The following is a 15,482-nucleotide window of genomic DNA, read 5'->3' on the forward strand; positions in this document are numbered from 1 at the left end:
CTTTTGATCAAACACCATGCAGACGAACTGTGAAGAATAAGCTCAGAAGCATTGTATTTGGTTTCGACATACATAAAGAGGTAAAATGTGGGGTTTATCACAAGTCTCAGAGGGGAATTGTATGTATATGTATAAATAATTATCTAGCCTTGGCTGCACTGTACTATGAAAGAATATTAAAGATGAAAGTGGTCCAGCGAGGAGCAATGAAAATTTTGTGGTTCCAATTATATCTTCCGGCTCCCTACCCAGCATTATTAAATCTAATATATTTCAGGAATCTTTTTCATTGCATTGGATTCTCGTCGTCGTGAATCCTGGCTATTTTTCGTATTATTACTCATTGCAAGGTATTATTTACTCAGTTTATTGGGTTTATCGAACCAGCAAATAGTAATCTGTCAGTTCTATGTTCTATTTTCGAAATTACTAATCCCAAGTTTAAAACCCTACTAGACATGCCAATCGCGTCTAATCCTATATCATAAAAAAACAAATAAATTATTATTTCTCAACATATTTCTCAATTCAGTTAACAGTTTTCTCCTGAAAGGTAATAGGCAGGAACAAAGCAAAACTAAGACGTGAATCCAATGTGTTGTGAAATTGTTTTTTAATCTGTCAGTATTGGTTTAAGCATGACGTCACTATAAGGATTTTCACGTTGTTCACTAGCTGTGTCAGTTTTTCACTCGACATTGATTGCTTTGTTTAAAAATCTATACCAGAGAAGCATAAACAGTTCATGACAGTCAAACACCTGCCTGGATGGCCACTTAATATTGGTATTTCCTTTTTTATAGAAACAAAGACGCGCTCCTGCAGCCGGGCAAAGATAAATATTTAAAAGTGTTTGGCAAAGATTAAATGTTCACGTAAATCTAGCCTATGATTTAGTGCCGACCTAAATATGGTATAAAGAGCACAATGGAAAAATGTCCAACAAAATTATAATATAATGATGATGCAATGATGATAAAAAAGTTCAGTTCATTTAATTTCAAAATTCCACAACATACAATTTAAAAGCAAGTTAACAACAGCAAATATTAATAACATACAATATAAATATGTCATAATTTGAGAACAGAAAAAAATGAATTGTATGCATGGGAATTTCTCGAGGAGGAGCTCTCTCAGTAGCTAGGCTAATCGAGGAGAGAGCACCCCCTATTTTAAAAATGACTAGTAAAATTGGGAAATAGTTTCTGGGCATTTTATCAACTTCATAATCGAATTCAGTTCAGTTTCAAGGTATTACCACCTCCCAGTCAAGCAAGCGACCAGCCACTGCCCCACAGGACCAACCCACAGAAGCCAGCCGAAACCCCTGAACACTGTCCCACCCACCAAGGGCGAGGCATGCCCCTCCACACAATCCCCACAATCGAAAGACTCAACTCCCAACTGCATAGACCATGCAGAGCATCGATTCTAATTTTCATGAACTTTTCCGAGAAAAAACTTCTAGTCCCCTTAATATGAAACCTCAAATTCTTATTTGCATCCGTATTCCATTTTGTATCATTTTGTTTTAAAGCGTCCATCCTTTCGAGCTATGGATATCGATATCGAATATGCTTTTTAGTCACCGGTTTTTCTCGCATAAAGGCTGATTTCCACGAGGCGAATTTCGCAGCAAATTCGCTGATGAAGGCATCAAAGCATGCGCAGTTTTGATTTTTGATTTCACAGTGAATTCGCAAGAAAGTAAAAAAGAGTTCGACTTTTTCTCGGCGAAATATTTCGCAGCACCTATAAACAATTCAAAGCATGGTAAATTTGCTTTATTTCTAAGAAAACAATCTTGGAACATTCGCCATGCGTGCAGTTCTGAAAATGGGCACCTTAGAGTTGAGTTTTGGGGGAAATTATTATAAAATTTCGCAGCGAATTTGCAGTCTCGTGGAAATCAAAGTCAATTTCGAAGCGAATTCGCAGTCTCGTGGAAATCAAAGTCAATTTCGAAGCGAATTCGCGTTCGTGGAAACATATGGGCACCGGTTTCAGTATTGCCGCATAGATAGCATACTCCAAGCTGTCACATCGAATGGCTGCTGATTTCCTCGATTTTGAATTCCTCGGATACTTTGGGATAAAAGCTGAATTAGGAAGTTGGGAACTCTGTCAAACTCTTGTGAAGGTTCAATTCAGTATATAAACAGGAGAACTGTAGTCAGAAATGCAGCAATTGTTGCAATTGAAATCTAGATCAAAAATTCAAGATTTACAGAGAAACATAGCTCTTAGAATTTGACCGGTTTTTTGAAACCTGTGCAACCGGCCTAGATCCGCGCCTGCAACTATGTAAGGTAATTGTTTTAAAAAAGAAAGCTTTGAGTTTTCGACGAAAGCTAAAGGCAGATGGCGAACATTTTATATCAATAGGAATGCTTTTCCAGCACTTTGCTCCGAAGTATCGCACAGACCTGAGACCATATTAAAGAGTATTTTTCTGAGTAACAAAAATATCATTCTTGCTAGCTTGCCGTGTACCAAACTGATGAACAGTTTCAACTAGTTTGAAGAAAAAATGAAAGTAAGGAGGAGATATCTTATTTACACAATCATATACAAAACTGAGTAATTTTAATTGAAAGAGGTCATGCAGCTTTAGTATCTTTAAGTCAGCAAAGATTGGTGTAGAATGAGAATTGAAATGTTTAAATGCGATTGCCCTTTTTATCCTTTTCTGCAAAAGAAATACTGGCTTGATGTAGGTTTCATAGGTAAGACCCCAAAATAAAATTCTATATTGGAGAAAAGGTGAAAACAGAGAGTTGTAAAGACAGATCAAAACACTTAAAGGTAAAAAGTGTCTTACTTTGAAAAACATATCACAAGTTCTAGCTAATATCTTATACAATTCTGATCAGTAATATTTCCATGACAGATTTTCATCTAAAAGAACACCAAGAAATTGGACGTAACATGTCTCTTTGATGGGAAGGTTTCCAATTTTGATACTGACAGTTTCAGGAAAAGAATGCTGAGGAGACTTAAAAATTACAAAATTGGTTTTATCAACATTCAATGACAATTTGTTAACATCAAGACACATCTTCACTTTTTTCATTTCCTTATTAATTAAACATTGAAGCTGATTAAGACTTGCAGCTTCATAATATATGTTTGTATCATCAGCAAATAAGTAGAAGGTTTATTTTTGAGGATGAAAGAGGCAAGTCATTAAAGTAAATTAAGAAAAGAAGGGGTCCAAGGACGGAACCCTGTGGAACTCCGCACGAGACACTGACCTGATTGGAATTAGAACCATTTACTGAGACATATTGCTTCCTATCAAAGAGATAGAATTTAAACCAATCTAAAGAAGTGCCCCTAACTCCATAGTGTTCTAGCTTCATTGATAGAATGTTATGATTCAGTGTCAAATGCCTTTTGCAAATTAATAAATATTCCGCAGCCAAACTTTCTATTGTCTAGTGAATTGTTTATTGCTTCTGTCAAACTAACCAGGGCATGGTTAATGGAATTGCTAGCATGAAAACCAAATTGTAAGGTATACAAGACTTGCTTCTCAAGAAATATATAGAAACGTTCGTACATGACCTTTTCCATAATTTTACTGAAAACAGAGAGAAGAGAAATTGGTCTGTAATTGGACGCTGTTAACTATGGCGCGCATACACCGCCAAAAATAGCTCTTTCTAAAATTTCACCAACTTTCTAAAAGTTTAAAGATCTTCTAAAAGTTCAGTTGCTCTGTCTAGTCTTGAAATTTCTGTCATTTCCAAAGTTTCAACCACCGTTCAACATTTTCTAAAATTTCAATTACTTAAGCGACGTTTCTAAAATTCCAATCGCTTGCTCTGCGAGATTTCTAAAATTTCAGTCATGCTAGGTTAGTTCTAATATTGCAACCATTTCTAAAGTTTGAACCCCCGGTCAACATTTCCTAAAATTTCAATCACTCTAAAGTTTCAGTGGCTTTTCCAAAATTTCAATGGTGAATGTTGATAACCTCTTCCTGAACTTTACCAAGCAGCCTCCTTTTGTGCTCCAGCATATAGGAAAGTCATGGCGGAAGCTTCTCTGCCACAACGATGGTCCGTTGCTGATTTGCTTTGTAACATGATCAGAAGAATAAGAATTGATTGCGAAAGATCAACTTTTTGAGAGGTACGGGCCTGAAATTCATCGGAAACTCCACAAATGGTGTTGCGGACGTATTTTAAAACTTTTTAGGTTGTTTCGAACCAAAAAAAAATTTTCTAGAAATTTCTCATTTTTTGAGTTTTGTTGCATATCCGGGGTCAAGGATTTTTTGAAGCAAAAATGCCAGCCATGCTGCCACCGGCACTTACTTTCTCGGGGAAATGGTGGAAAAGGAGGCTGCTTGGCAAAGTTCGGGAAGAGGTTATCAACATTCACCATTGAAATTTTGGAAAAGCCACTGAAACTTTAGAGTGATTGAAATTTTAGAAAATGTCGAGCGGGGGTTCAAACTTTAGATATGGTTGCAATATTAGAACTAACCTAGCATGACTGAAATTTTAGAAATCTCGCAGAGCAAGCGATTGGAATTTTAGAAACGTCGCTCAAGTAATTGAAATTTTAGAAAAAGTTGAACGGTGGTTGAAACTTTGGAAATGACAGAAATTTCAAGACTAGACAGAGCAACTGAACTTTTAGAAGATCACTAAACTTTTAGAAAGTTGGTGAAATTTTAGAAAGAGCTATTTTTGGCGGTGTATGCGCGCCATAGTTAACGGACAGCCTTTCTGAAAAAGTGGAATTACCTTGGCCATTTTCATCTTATCAGGGAATATCCCAAATTGAAATGACTCATTTATAATTTAAGACAGAGGAGAAGATATCAATGGAGAAAGAGGTTTTAAAATTTTCATTGAGATGCTGTTAGAACCAAGAGACTTTCCAGACTTTAGGTGAGATATTACAGCAGATATTTCAGAAGGTATTGAAGCTGCCATGAAAAAAGAATTTCCGACTTTGTCACTCATGAAATCATAGGTGAATTCTTTGATCTAGGTATTTTTTTAGTGATATTATGAGAGACATTAACAAAGGATTTTAAATTAAAAATGTTTGCAATAACTGCTTGATCTGTTGTAAGATTACCATTTGAATCTTTGAGCTTACCTATCACATTTACGTTGCTTGATTTTCTTATACTTATAACTGACTTAATTCCTGACCATAGTTGTTTCATGTTGCTACTGTTTTTATAAAAGTAGTTGTAGAAATAACTGGCTTTACTTTCTCTCAAGGTAACCGCCACCCGGTTTCTAAAATGTTTATATAGAGCTATGAGAGATCGATTGTTTTTCTTTTAAGTCTGTTTAAGAATCCGGTCTCTGATGCGCATCATTTTTTGAATTTTTCCATTAATCCATGGTTTATTCCTGAATTTGATATCTCTTTTTGGAGTTTCTTTAATGGAGCATGGGTTTTGAATAATTCTTCAAGGCTGTGTTTAGGAATCTGTTGAACTTAGCATTCACATCTAAAGCACTGTTATGCAAGTAGGAAAGGTCAAGGTTTGCAAAATCAGTTAGCAGATGTTCTTCATTGAGGTTAGAAAAATCATGATGACAAATTCTTATAGGAGATGCCTGCATGCTTAACAATTAAAAATTGAGGGGAAATGATCTGTTATTTGAGTCATAATGTTACCACTTAAGGCTTCGTTGTCAGAGATGTTAGAAAGGATATTGTCAATAAGAGTGGAAGATTATCCAGTTACTCGAGAGGGATGAAGAATATATGGATGAAATTACTTTGAAAAGAGGAAATTGACATAGTGGTGGTTGTGTCAGAGTTATAATTCAGAAGATTTATAATGAAATCACCAAAGATAAAAAGAAATTTAAAACACCGAGTTAAATTCACGAGGAGCGTTTCTCCTTTAGTTAACTCATTTGAAACGTTATTGTTTGCTAATTGTGATGTATTCTTGGGATGTGTTACTCTTGCATGTTTTAAGTGCAATGCTGGTGTGACTTTTGGTCTCAATTTCATGCTAACCTCAATTTCACATATATATAGCCTTTGTTTATTTATGAATGATCAGTCAGTTTATATCATCTCTATGGTTTATATTTTCGCACGATATTTCTGTCTTGATCTTCATTTTAAAGACTACTCAAAGTAATCTTGGTACAACTAGACCTATTATACACTCTCATTCTGTTTCTTTATAAGAATATTTGCATTTTTGGTAAAACCCTGGCATTCACAGTTTCGTTTATCCTGTATCGTGAACGTTTCTTTTATATTTGGGCATCTATCAATCTTTTGAGGTTTCGATGCTTTTCAGATAGGACTGGTGCATCGGCTCAGTGGGAAAAAGGATTTACAAACCTTTTCCCTTCCAGAAATTAATTACGATTGGGGTTATTGCGTAACTTAAGTTTGTCTCATTTTCCTGTTAGAGGTTTGAGCGATTTGCTCTGATGCACCAATTGTCTAACTCACTCTCGATGAGAGAGGGATGTACGATCACGACTCATCCACATATTTCTATGACATGTTGTTTTAAAGTAGCAAATTTAGCTCTCCAACTTGTATCATAACATCTTGCTTGTGTTAGAAAACTATACATTTCAGACGGTCAACACGTTCACCATCAGTACTTTTCAATAAAGCAAAATGTACAGAAGATAATTTACACTAAGTAATTTACAGCAAATTAACGATTATCTACATTGCAAAGCTAGAAAATTAACCAATCGAAAGCACAATAAACCATTCAATAATTAACCACGAATTAATATACCGAAATACATGTATGTGTGATTTCGGGTATTGGGTCCATTTGCTAAACGCAAAGCTTTTTGCTGAAAAGAAAGAGAATTATGTTCATTAAAAAAGATACCAAGTAAATGCATTTCAGTTGCTAATGTGCAAAAGCTGTGTGCAATGTCTATGTATAACTTGTTAAACTGCTTGTTCATCTTTGAATAGTTTCATGATTCATGAACTATCAATTGAAAAGGAAACTGACTAATTAACCATCTGAAGGAGCTAACGATTTTTATGTAATAATTGTATCAAAATGGGAAAAGGTCACTTTCAAAGACAAGCTAAAAGCAAAAATTGAGATATGCTAGCAAATGATGAGTTATGCAGCAAGTTACGGTAAAAAAACTTTTTTTGAATGAAAAGAATGATGATGAAAAATTTGTTTAAAATATTATTGACAGTATGACAAACAAAAAATATTGAAACAAAGGAACTTACCTAGATGATGTTAGCCGATGCTCCTCTATAAAATTGGTCCTTCGAAACTTTTTTCTTGCCAATACCCAACCAAGGCACAAACCAATTGCGATGCCAATGATTAATGGCGAAATGAGACAAACTACAAAAACGAGTAGGACCACAGAAACGACTCCATTTTCTTCTCCTTTCAAACTCATAGAATCTGGACCTTGTTGAGTACCTGAATGGGAAAAAATAACCATCTGGGTGAGCTGGTAACTAGTATTGTAGGCAGAGTCCTTTTCAACTGTAAACAAATAAAAAAGGATGCTCTAAGGCTGGAAATTAATGTTTCAATAAAAGTCGAATATTTTATCCACACGAACAAGTGCATGAAGGTATATAATTTAAATTGGGAATTTTTTCCTAGAAAATCGCTAAAATATCAAAATTGCACTAACATTTGGTTGCTTTTTCGCTTAATTTTTGTCGTTGCTCAACAGAGAAGGTGTACGGGTATTTCTACGCTCTATCCGAAAGTTTGGCTGTTAAAACAAGACATCTTTCTGACTAACGCTCAAATAAAAATACATTCACTCCGTGATTGAGATGATAAACATACTTTTCTTGCACTTATTTGTTTCAGCTTTCGTCCAGATTTGAGTAGAATTGCATTTCGTAATATTCGCCGAATCAAAGCCAGAGCTCACTTCATCACAGATGTTTGAGAGTACTGAATAGCATGTATTGTTGTTGCTAACAAAACTCCTTTCTGCCACTATCAAAGTAAAAATATTATCAAAATTAAAACAAAATTTCCAATGCAATCGAGCTAGAAAAGGACAACGAGCCATGTTGTTTGAAGACGTGATTCCTCTTTTTGGGCAAGCTTGGAATTCTGTAGTATAGAATGTAATTTTTGTAGTTCAAAGTTTGTAGTGTGCAATATATTTCTTGTAGCATACAAGGTACCTTTTGGTTGTACACAACGTATTATTGTATTATCTGTAGTATAGAATGTAATTTTTGTAGTTCAAAGTTTGTAGTGTGCAATATATTTCTTGTAGCATACAAGGTACCTTTTGGTTGTACACAACGTATTATTGTACTACACAATGTATTTTTTGTAGTAAACAATGTATTATTTGTAGCAAAAATGTTTTTTTGTAGAATAGAAGATACTTTTTGCTTGTACTCAATGTATTTTTGTAGTACACAATGCATTTTTTGTATTACACGATGCATTTTTTGTAGTAAACCATTTCTTTTTTGTAGTAAAAAATACATTGCAGCATAAAAGGTACTTTTTGGTTGTACACTTTTTTTTTTTGTACAAAGGATTTTTGTATGCAACCAAAAACTACCTTGTATGCTAGATAACCGGTTACAAGCATTATTGTAGGAATAAACATTTGCTTGTTTAGCATCCCTTGCCATAGCCTGAAACGTTCCTAAAACAATGAGGCAGATTTGCTCACTTTTCCAAGTTTGAAAAATGACAAAACTAAATCAAACATGCCATTGTTTTCTTTCAAGCTATCATGGACCAACAAAAAGTTATTTCCTGTTTCCTACTGAGAGTATGGGACAAGAGGCACATAAGATCAGATCCTAGCTCTAAAACCTACCCATGCAAGAGCTGACATTAGCTGGAACAAGTTTTTCAGAGGGGCCATCGCAGGATCCGCCAACATTGTCGCATTTTCGGTTATAAACTTCAAAACAGCTTTTGCCTTTTACAACATACTTTTGTGTTCTATTCCAAGCCGAATAATTTCCACATCCTGCAAAACAAGTTCAAAAATAACATTCGGTTCTGGAGGGTTCTAGAAATTTATCTAGCACTTTGACTGAACAGCAGGGCCCACACCACTGGAGGGGCAGGCAGATGGGCCATGCCCCCCCCCCCATTTTTCTGGTAAGCAAAAATATTTCCAAAGAGGCCCTGTTTTGAAGCACTAAATTCAAGTTTGACTTATAGAACTTGGCCCTTTCAACTTGAAATTCATGATTTGGACCTTGGGCAGGGCAGTCTGTCAATATTTTACTGTTTGGAAGATATTGGCTGATGTGACATTTAACACAGACGCATCCCCCAGAACACAAATATGTTAAGGATGGAAGATGTATAGAACACTACTTAGTATCTAGCATAGAATGGCATTTTTGTTGAAAGACAGTATGTATAGGAATTGACTATATAGTGGTTTTGTATGACACAGCTTCCTTTTTGAATATAAAATTGGATATAATTTGAATATAATTGGCTTGACAAAGCTACAGTAATATCAGGCCTCTCCGTTTAACGGCACGCTCCCGTCGTTGCCGAGACGCGCAATAAATCACGCGCCTGGTTTATAAGAACCCTTTAAATCGCGCTCCTTGTGTTTTGATTTTGAATAGTTATTATACAAAGAACCTCTGTCGAGGAAATTGTTATTGCCAAGTTAAAGCAAAAACCTCTTGAATATATTTCCGGTCAATAACCAATAAACTGTCATTGTGATTCCTGATTGTTATAATTGGATTTAAACACAGTCACGCAACTTTACTAATTCATTCTTTCATACATGTGCATGGAGACAGACTTGTGCTTCTGTTCGCTCCTTTTTCACGACAAAAATTTTTAAATGACCAGTAATTCAAAGGGTCAAGCCATAGAGCTATCTACTTTTCGCAAGTATCGAAAGGACGAAGTTATCGGATCAAAGACCGAAAAATGGAATGGGAAGACAATGATAATTTCGATTTGGTGTAAAGTTTGCTCAAAACACAAAAGCGTTATTTCATCAAATCCTCTTTGTAAAGGAAGTGCCAGGAAAGCAATTGAATCGTACGTCAATGGAACGAATTTTGATTCTTCCACTTCTTCTGACTCCGATTTTTCATCGGAATTTGAGCTGGACATTGTCGAACTGCAACAATAATGTGTTTTTTTTGCTTTTAGTGCTCTTTTAAGTAGTTTGTTTAGATATTTCTAGATACAAAGCATTTACATGCGAAAACGTGCCGTTTTTGCCTACTTTAACGTAAATATATTTTTTTGATAAAGCGCGCGCCTTAGCAAGGCGAAGCGCGCGTTTGAGCACGCGCCCGCTAAAATGCTCACGGAGAGGCCTGTAATATCAAAACCAGAAAGCATAGAATGGCAAAACATATTTGTATCAGCAGTGAAATTTTGTTCAAAGAGTAAAATTTCAGTATGAAATAATAAATAGATCTTTCAAAATTTTCTGAATATTTGAAATAGCACTTAAAAATGTATTGTTAGTAATGATGTATGTAACCTCTGTCCAGCCTCGTTCTAGGGAAGTTAGCAAAAAACATGGTGGTCAAGCTCTTACTCGTTAGCTTATGCAAACAACTTTTACTTTAAACTTTAATACTGAATATTCATTTACCAAATATCCTATTTTTTAGAAGATAACAGATTAATTGATTTGCCTTTCCTCTTACAGTAACATGATTGAGTAATAAATTACTTCTAAATTACTGTCAAACGATCTTTTTGCATAATTCCTTAAAATTGAAACTTTTTTTTGGTGCAAAGTTTAAACATTATGTGAGCACACTATGTGGCAATGTGCAAAATTAGCAGCCTACCATTATTGTAACAAGCAGCTGTCAAACATATGGGGCATTTAGCAGTTCCATCTTCACCCTCTGCACAAACTTTTAACTTTAGCCTCAATTTGTGAATGGGATAACCTGAATTGTCTTGACCAGCACATCGACCACCCTGTCTTTGATCGATATCACCAACCCGTCCTGTTCCTGTGCCTGGAATTGAAGTTAAAGTTCAGTTACATTTAAAAGTCAAGCCTCTACAATCTTGGACAGACGACCAAGCTCAGTGTTGATGTCTCAGCTATTCAATGGCATACCTTAAATCATGGAGGGGGTAGAGCCTGGACTATACATGCATGCTGCTGGGCATGTGTTTAGGGGATGGTCTCAACAGTTTATAACATGTTCCTTGACTGACAAAGCAATCAAATAAAACCTTTACATTTTTTATACAGGTGGTATTTTCAATTATCAAGTATTTTTATTTACAATCTCCTTTCCTAGCTCTGGGAAAAAGATATCGAGATTCTTCTGGTTCGTAAATCTCTTTGACTTGTAGACAAAACAAATGCACTGAGCCCAATATACTCTAGATAATGGAGACAATGGACAGATTCTTGAATAGGCATACTATTTTTGAAAAAATTCTGCATGTAAAAGCAGAAACATATCATGCCAAAGCTTTTCATCTCGTACCACAGTCCCCACAGAGTATAAAGCAGAAAATTCACATCCACATGCAAATTGAAAGTAAGATTATAGGAAGAATCAGGCCTGGCCATTTGAGGAGAGCCATAGCTCTTGCTCCTCTCCAGGCTCTCCTCAAACGCTGGAGGGGAGCTAGAGATTGCTCTCCTAAATTGTTCTAAAAAGCAAACTTGCTCTCCTTGAAATCAATTTTTCCTTTGTTTCTATTTATATAGCTCACCTGAATACTACTAGGAGAGCTGTTTACTGCTCCCCTTTTAAAAGTCTAATGGCCAGGCCTGAAGAATGGCACATATGATTGGTTCCCTGTATATAGTTTTATATGTAGGGGGCTCTAGATAGTGTTTAGTAGATGGAACAAAATGACATGTCCGCAAGCATCCAGCAAAACAGTTCTAAAAAGAGAACAGCCTCTGTGTTTTTGCAAAAATCAGAATGTCAAAACAAATTCAACACAGCTATAGGCCATCATTTACTTACAAATTATAAGTGTGCCTAAACATTAGTGATGACAATTTTGACTAAGCATTGAGCAAGGAAAGCTGTCTTTTTATTTTGGTGTTTCGAAATCTGTCTCAGGATTGGCCTCATTCAGATTTAAATTGTCAGGAAAGTTTGTTCTTGGCCAATCAATTAAATGTGGCCTTTTTAGCTGAGATTTTGTAGACATTTCATTATTATATATAAAACTTAGTAAAAATCCAAACAATTGTTATCACCAAGTTTAATAATAAAAAGGGAAGTTACTTTAGGAGAAAGTTGATTTGAGTTTGGAAAATAATTTGAAAAGCAGGCACATGCTTGGAAAATCTACTGCGCTTGCGCAGTGTTTTTGTAGAGGATTTTTACATTTGCCCTTAATAATGTGCATTTTGGCTCGAGTCTGTCTGACCTTCTTCTGTAAATTCTATCTGGCAACCCTGATCTACATCAAAATATAGGAGCCAAGTTTGGCTGTACAGAGAAAGAGTTTGTTTTCTCTCTTGGGCCTTTCAAATAGTTGAGAGGTTAGCAACTGCCATTGGTAAAATACAACAAAAGTATTGGGCAAGAACCAATTTAACATGCCGTCCTTCCTCTCATGTGTCTTTCAATGTGTCAGGGCTTACTTTCTCTGCTTACCTATTATGTACATGATCCTACTCAGTACTCAGTGCCCGACAAACAGTACTACACTATGACATAATTCCCAATCCAGTGTCGTTTTCAAATAATACAGTACCAAAGGCTTATTTGCACACAGCATTCCTAATCAAAATTTATAATATATGTAAGTGAGTATACATACCAAACAAATAATATTCTTTGTTGTAAGCAAAAATCGGTTCATCATCACTTGCTACCATCTGAGCCACTCTAATAGTGCGAAATATTGGGGACTTTGGATTATTGCAATTCAAAAACTTCTTGCTAAAACCTGCAGACAACGAAAACAAGCATTTGAAGTAAAGAAGCTTGACAGATTTAATTCATTAATAAATACTGAAAAACAAAGATGTGAATTGCATGTTATTTTTGTTGTTGTTTTAAAGAAATCTTATCACTTTCTCCACTGCTACTTGCAAAATGGAGGTTCTGTAATGCAAAACACCAAAGGAAATTTATTAAACTCACTTGTAGCATTGCATTGATCTAAAAGTGTTTTATTCTCTGTAAGAAATCCATTTTCATACATCTCTGAGTGTAAGGTGCTTGCACTGTCAAACCACTCAAGGTTTTTTCCTTCTGCAGGACATCCAAATATGACATAGTCATTCATTCTTACATTAATTGTGTTGATGCCTCTACTCGGGCAATTGAATCTAAAAAGACAATTGATAATAGAGATATATGAGGGCAGATTAAGCTATAAAGTGTTAAGTTGTGAGGGGGGCCATTCACATATTATGATTATGAACAGATGAGAGTGTGGCTCATCAAAATGAATATGGGGAAGGGGGCATATGCAAATTGTTATATAGCGTTCTTTCAAAAAAGGATTGATTATGGAATTTAAAGCTACAACTGTGTGGAGTGTGATACAGATCATTTGCGCAACAAGGTAAAAATTCATTGCCACAATTATGGGCACTCATTAAGAACGCTAGAATAAACATTTGAGTATTGTCTTTTGTGTAACTGCTTTTGTTACAACAAGAATTCTTTTGCAGTGTTGTCTTGCTTAATACTTTAATATAGATTAATTTATGTATTCGGCAGAATTGGGGGAGGGGTTAAACTCAAAAAGTATGTATGCAAAGGTGGCAGGGGTCAACAAAGAAGTATGACTACATCCAAGAGGGAAGAGGATTGAAAATATAAAAATTTTTGCATACATACAATGTGAATAACCCTAGGGACAAACCGCACACATCCCCATTTTGACCCTCTCTGAAAAGCAGCTACCTGTTTTTTTCATTAACAACTGTACACTGATACTTGTACTTATGTTTTTAACTTTTGCTTTATATATTGCTATACTCGTTATACTTTTTTTACTTATAAGTATAAATACTTATACAACTTACAATGTCAATACCCACATAATATAGGTGTCTTTCAAAATTCATTGCATAAAAGTTCCTCAAAATTTGGAAGGTGTCTCAATGGGATAGGCACCATCCCAACTTTTAATACCTTAAATTTTGTATGTGGGGATGTGGGAATACAAATAGCATAATAAAAGTAGATTCGAATTTCTTTCAGTGCATAGTTCCTGAACTTTGATAAAATACCAAAATAATTCGATTCTAGGGCATCCACTGCAAATTTTCTTCCGGTTGCGGATGCGCAAATATTTTGTGGTTTCGTCAAGATTCACATTCTGCGATTTGCTTTTAGCAAGCTTTCCTGATGAAGAACAAATATGATGAAGAAATACGCCCTTTATCAGACTCGTGAATTATTTATTTCTTCCCCAATACGTTTGGCCAAGCAACATTGAATCATACGAAAGAGGAATCCGCCAACGGAGCCAAGGTTAGCCAAGTAAGCTTTACTTACAACGGGTTCCTCGGGTCCCATACAATGGCTGGCATCAAAAACGAGAATTTAGGAACCATTTGGATCTTCTGCTCTAACATGTCAATCGGCTTTCCAATCCATAGCGCCGCAACGATGAGTTGTATGAAGACAGCTATCGGCCTATCCGGTTTCATTTTAAGTCACTGTTTTCTTTCACTTCGCGTTTTCTTAGGCCACCGTGAGTGATTTCAAAGACAACATTTTGTGGCCAAGAAACAATTTTTGTTGACTTCTAATTTAGTCAGTAGTAGAGCACCTTTGGTAACAACAGTAGCCCAATTCAGTCGAAATACGTACGAAGTACCTGTAAGTCGGTTGTAATGTAAATACAAGTCAATGGACGCGCAGAATGTCCTGCCTCTCAACTAGACCAAAGTATCACAGGAAACGTACTATGTCAGTATGTAAAACATCCAGAAGCGGAAACGCGGACACAAGGAGAGATAAATATCGCTTTCGTACAGATTGAGTCATCCAGGCGAGTCAATGGATATGGAATTTACTATGCAACATAGGTGCAGACTTGGGAGGGGGGTCTTCAGGGCTTAAAATTTGGGTGCTCGGCCCCTCCCTGGGAAGTAAGTAAGTGGGCTATATAAATTTTTTAAATTTTCAAGGGCACTTGGCTCGATAGCTCTTCTGAGTTTTTTTCCAAGTGTCCTAAGCTTACCAAATTAATATTAAATCCTATTATCAGTATATTGTAATTAAAAGTTTGAATTATCAAAATGGAATGAAATGAAATGAAATGAAATGAAATAGATCCAGACTACCGCCATTACCGCTCGAGCGGTAGTCAGATTATTCAAAAATTTATAAAAACAAGGATCATTTTCATGTGTATCCTACTACTTTGAATAAACCATAGTTAAAAATTGAAAACATTTGATCGCGCTGCAAACCAAGCATTCCTTACTAGAAACATGCCTGAAATTGCCACAGAGACTAGAAATACTTTTTAATCCTTATCGCTATGGAAATTGCGTGCCAATGGGCCGAGTCACATGCTTGCAAATAAAAGG

At 35.7% G+C, this 15,482-nt stretch overlaps 1 protein-coding gene across 2 annotated transcripts; it reads right to left on the minus strand.

Annotated features, from left to right (window-relative positions):
• Positions 1-5,550: 5,550 nt before the first annotated feature.
• On the minus strand, positions 5,551-14,929 carry LOC135693174 (uncharacterized). 2 transcript variants are annotated; one of them, XM_065211564.2, is made up of 8 exons: positions 14,440-14,929; positions 13,072-13,259; positions 12,746-12,874; positions 10,786-10,962; positions 8,811-8,966; positions 7,805-7,960; positions 7,222-7,489; positions 5,551-6,818 (listed from the first exon to the last, which is right to left on the minus strand). In XM_065211564.2, exons 1-8 carry the CDS (start codon positions 14,592-14,594, stop codon positions 6,800-6,802), a joined length of 1,248 nt encoding a protein of 415 aa, XP_065067636.2. In that variant the 5' UTR covers positions 14,595-14,929; the 3' UTR covers positions 5,551-6,799. The 2 variants fall into 2 exon arrangements, with proteins under 2 accessions (XP_065067636.2, XP_065067637.2); XM_065211565.2 differs by having other exon boundaries at positions 7,222-7,423; positions 14,440-14,925.
• Between the last annotated feature and the right edge of the window lie 553 nt (positions 14,930-15,482).

This window comes from Rhopilema esculentum, chromosome 11, assembly GCF_057945365.1.
Source record: "Rhopilema esculentum isolate cy_ngs chromosome 11, ASM5794536v1, whole genome shotgun sequence".
NCBI classification, from domain to species: Eukaryota; Metazoa; Cnidaria; class Scyphozoa; order Rhizostomeae; family Rhizostomatidae; genus Rhopilema; species Rhopilema esculentum.

Coding starts and splice junctions, on each gene's coding strand:
- LOC135693174 (XM_065211564.2), bottom strand. CDS start 14,594: ATGAAACCGGATAGGCCGATAGCTGTCTTCATACAACTCATCGTTGCG. Junction 7,961..8,810: donor TAATGTCAGCTCTTGCATGG/GTAGGTTTTAGA, acceptor TTACTTTGATAG/TGGCAGAAAGGAGTTTTGTT. Junction 7,490..7,804: donor AACAAATAAGTGCAAGAAAA/GTATGTTTATCA, acceptor ATTTGTTTACAG/TTGAAAAGGACTCTGCCTAC.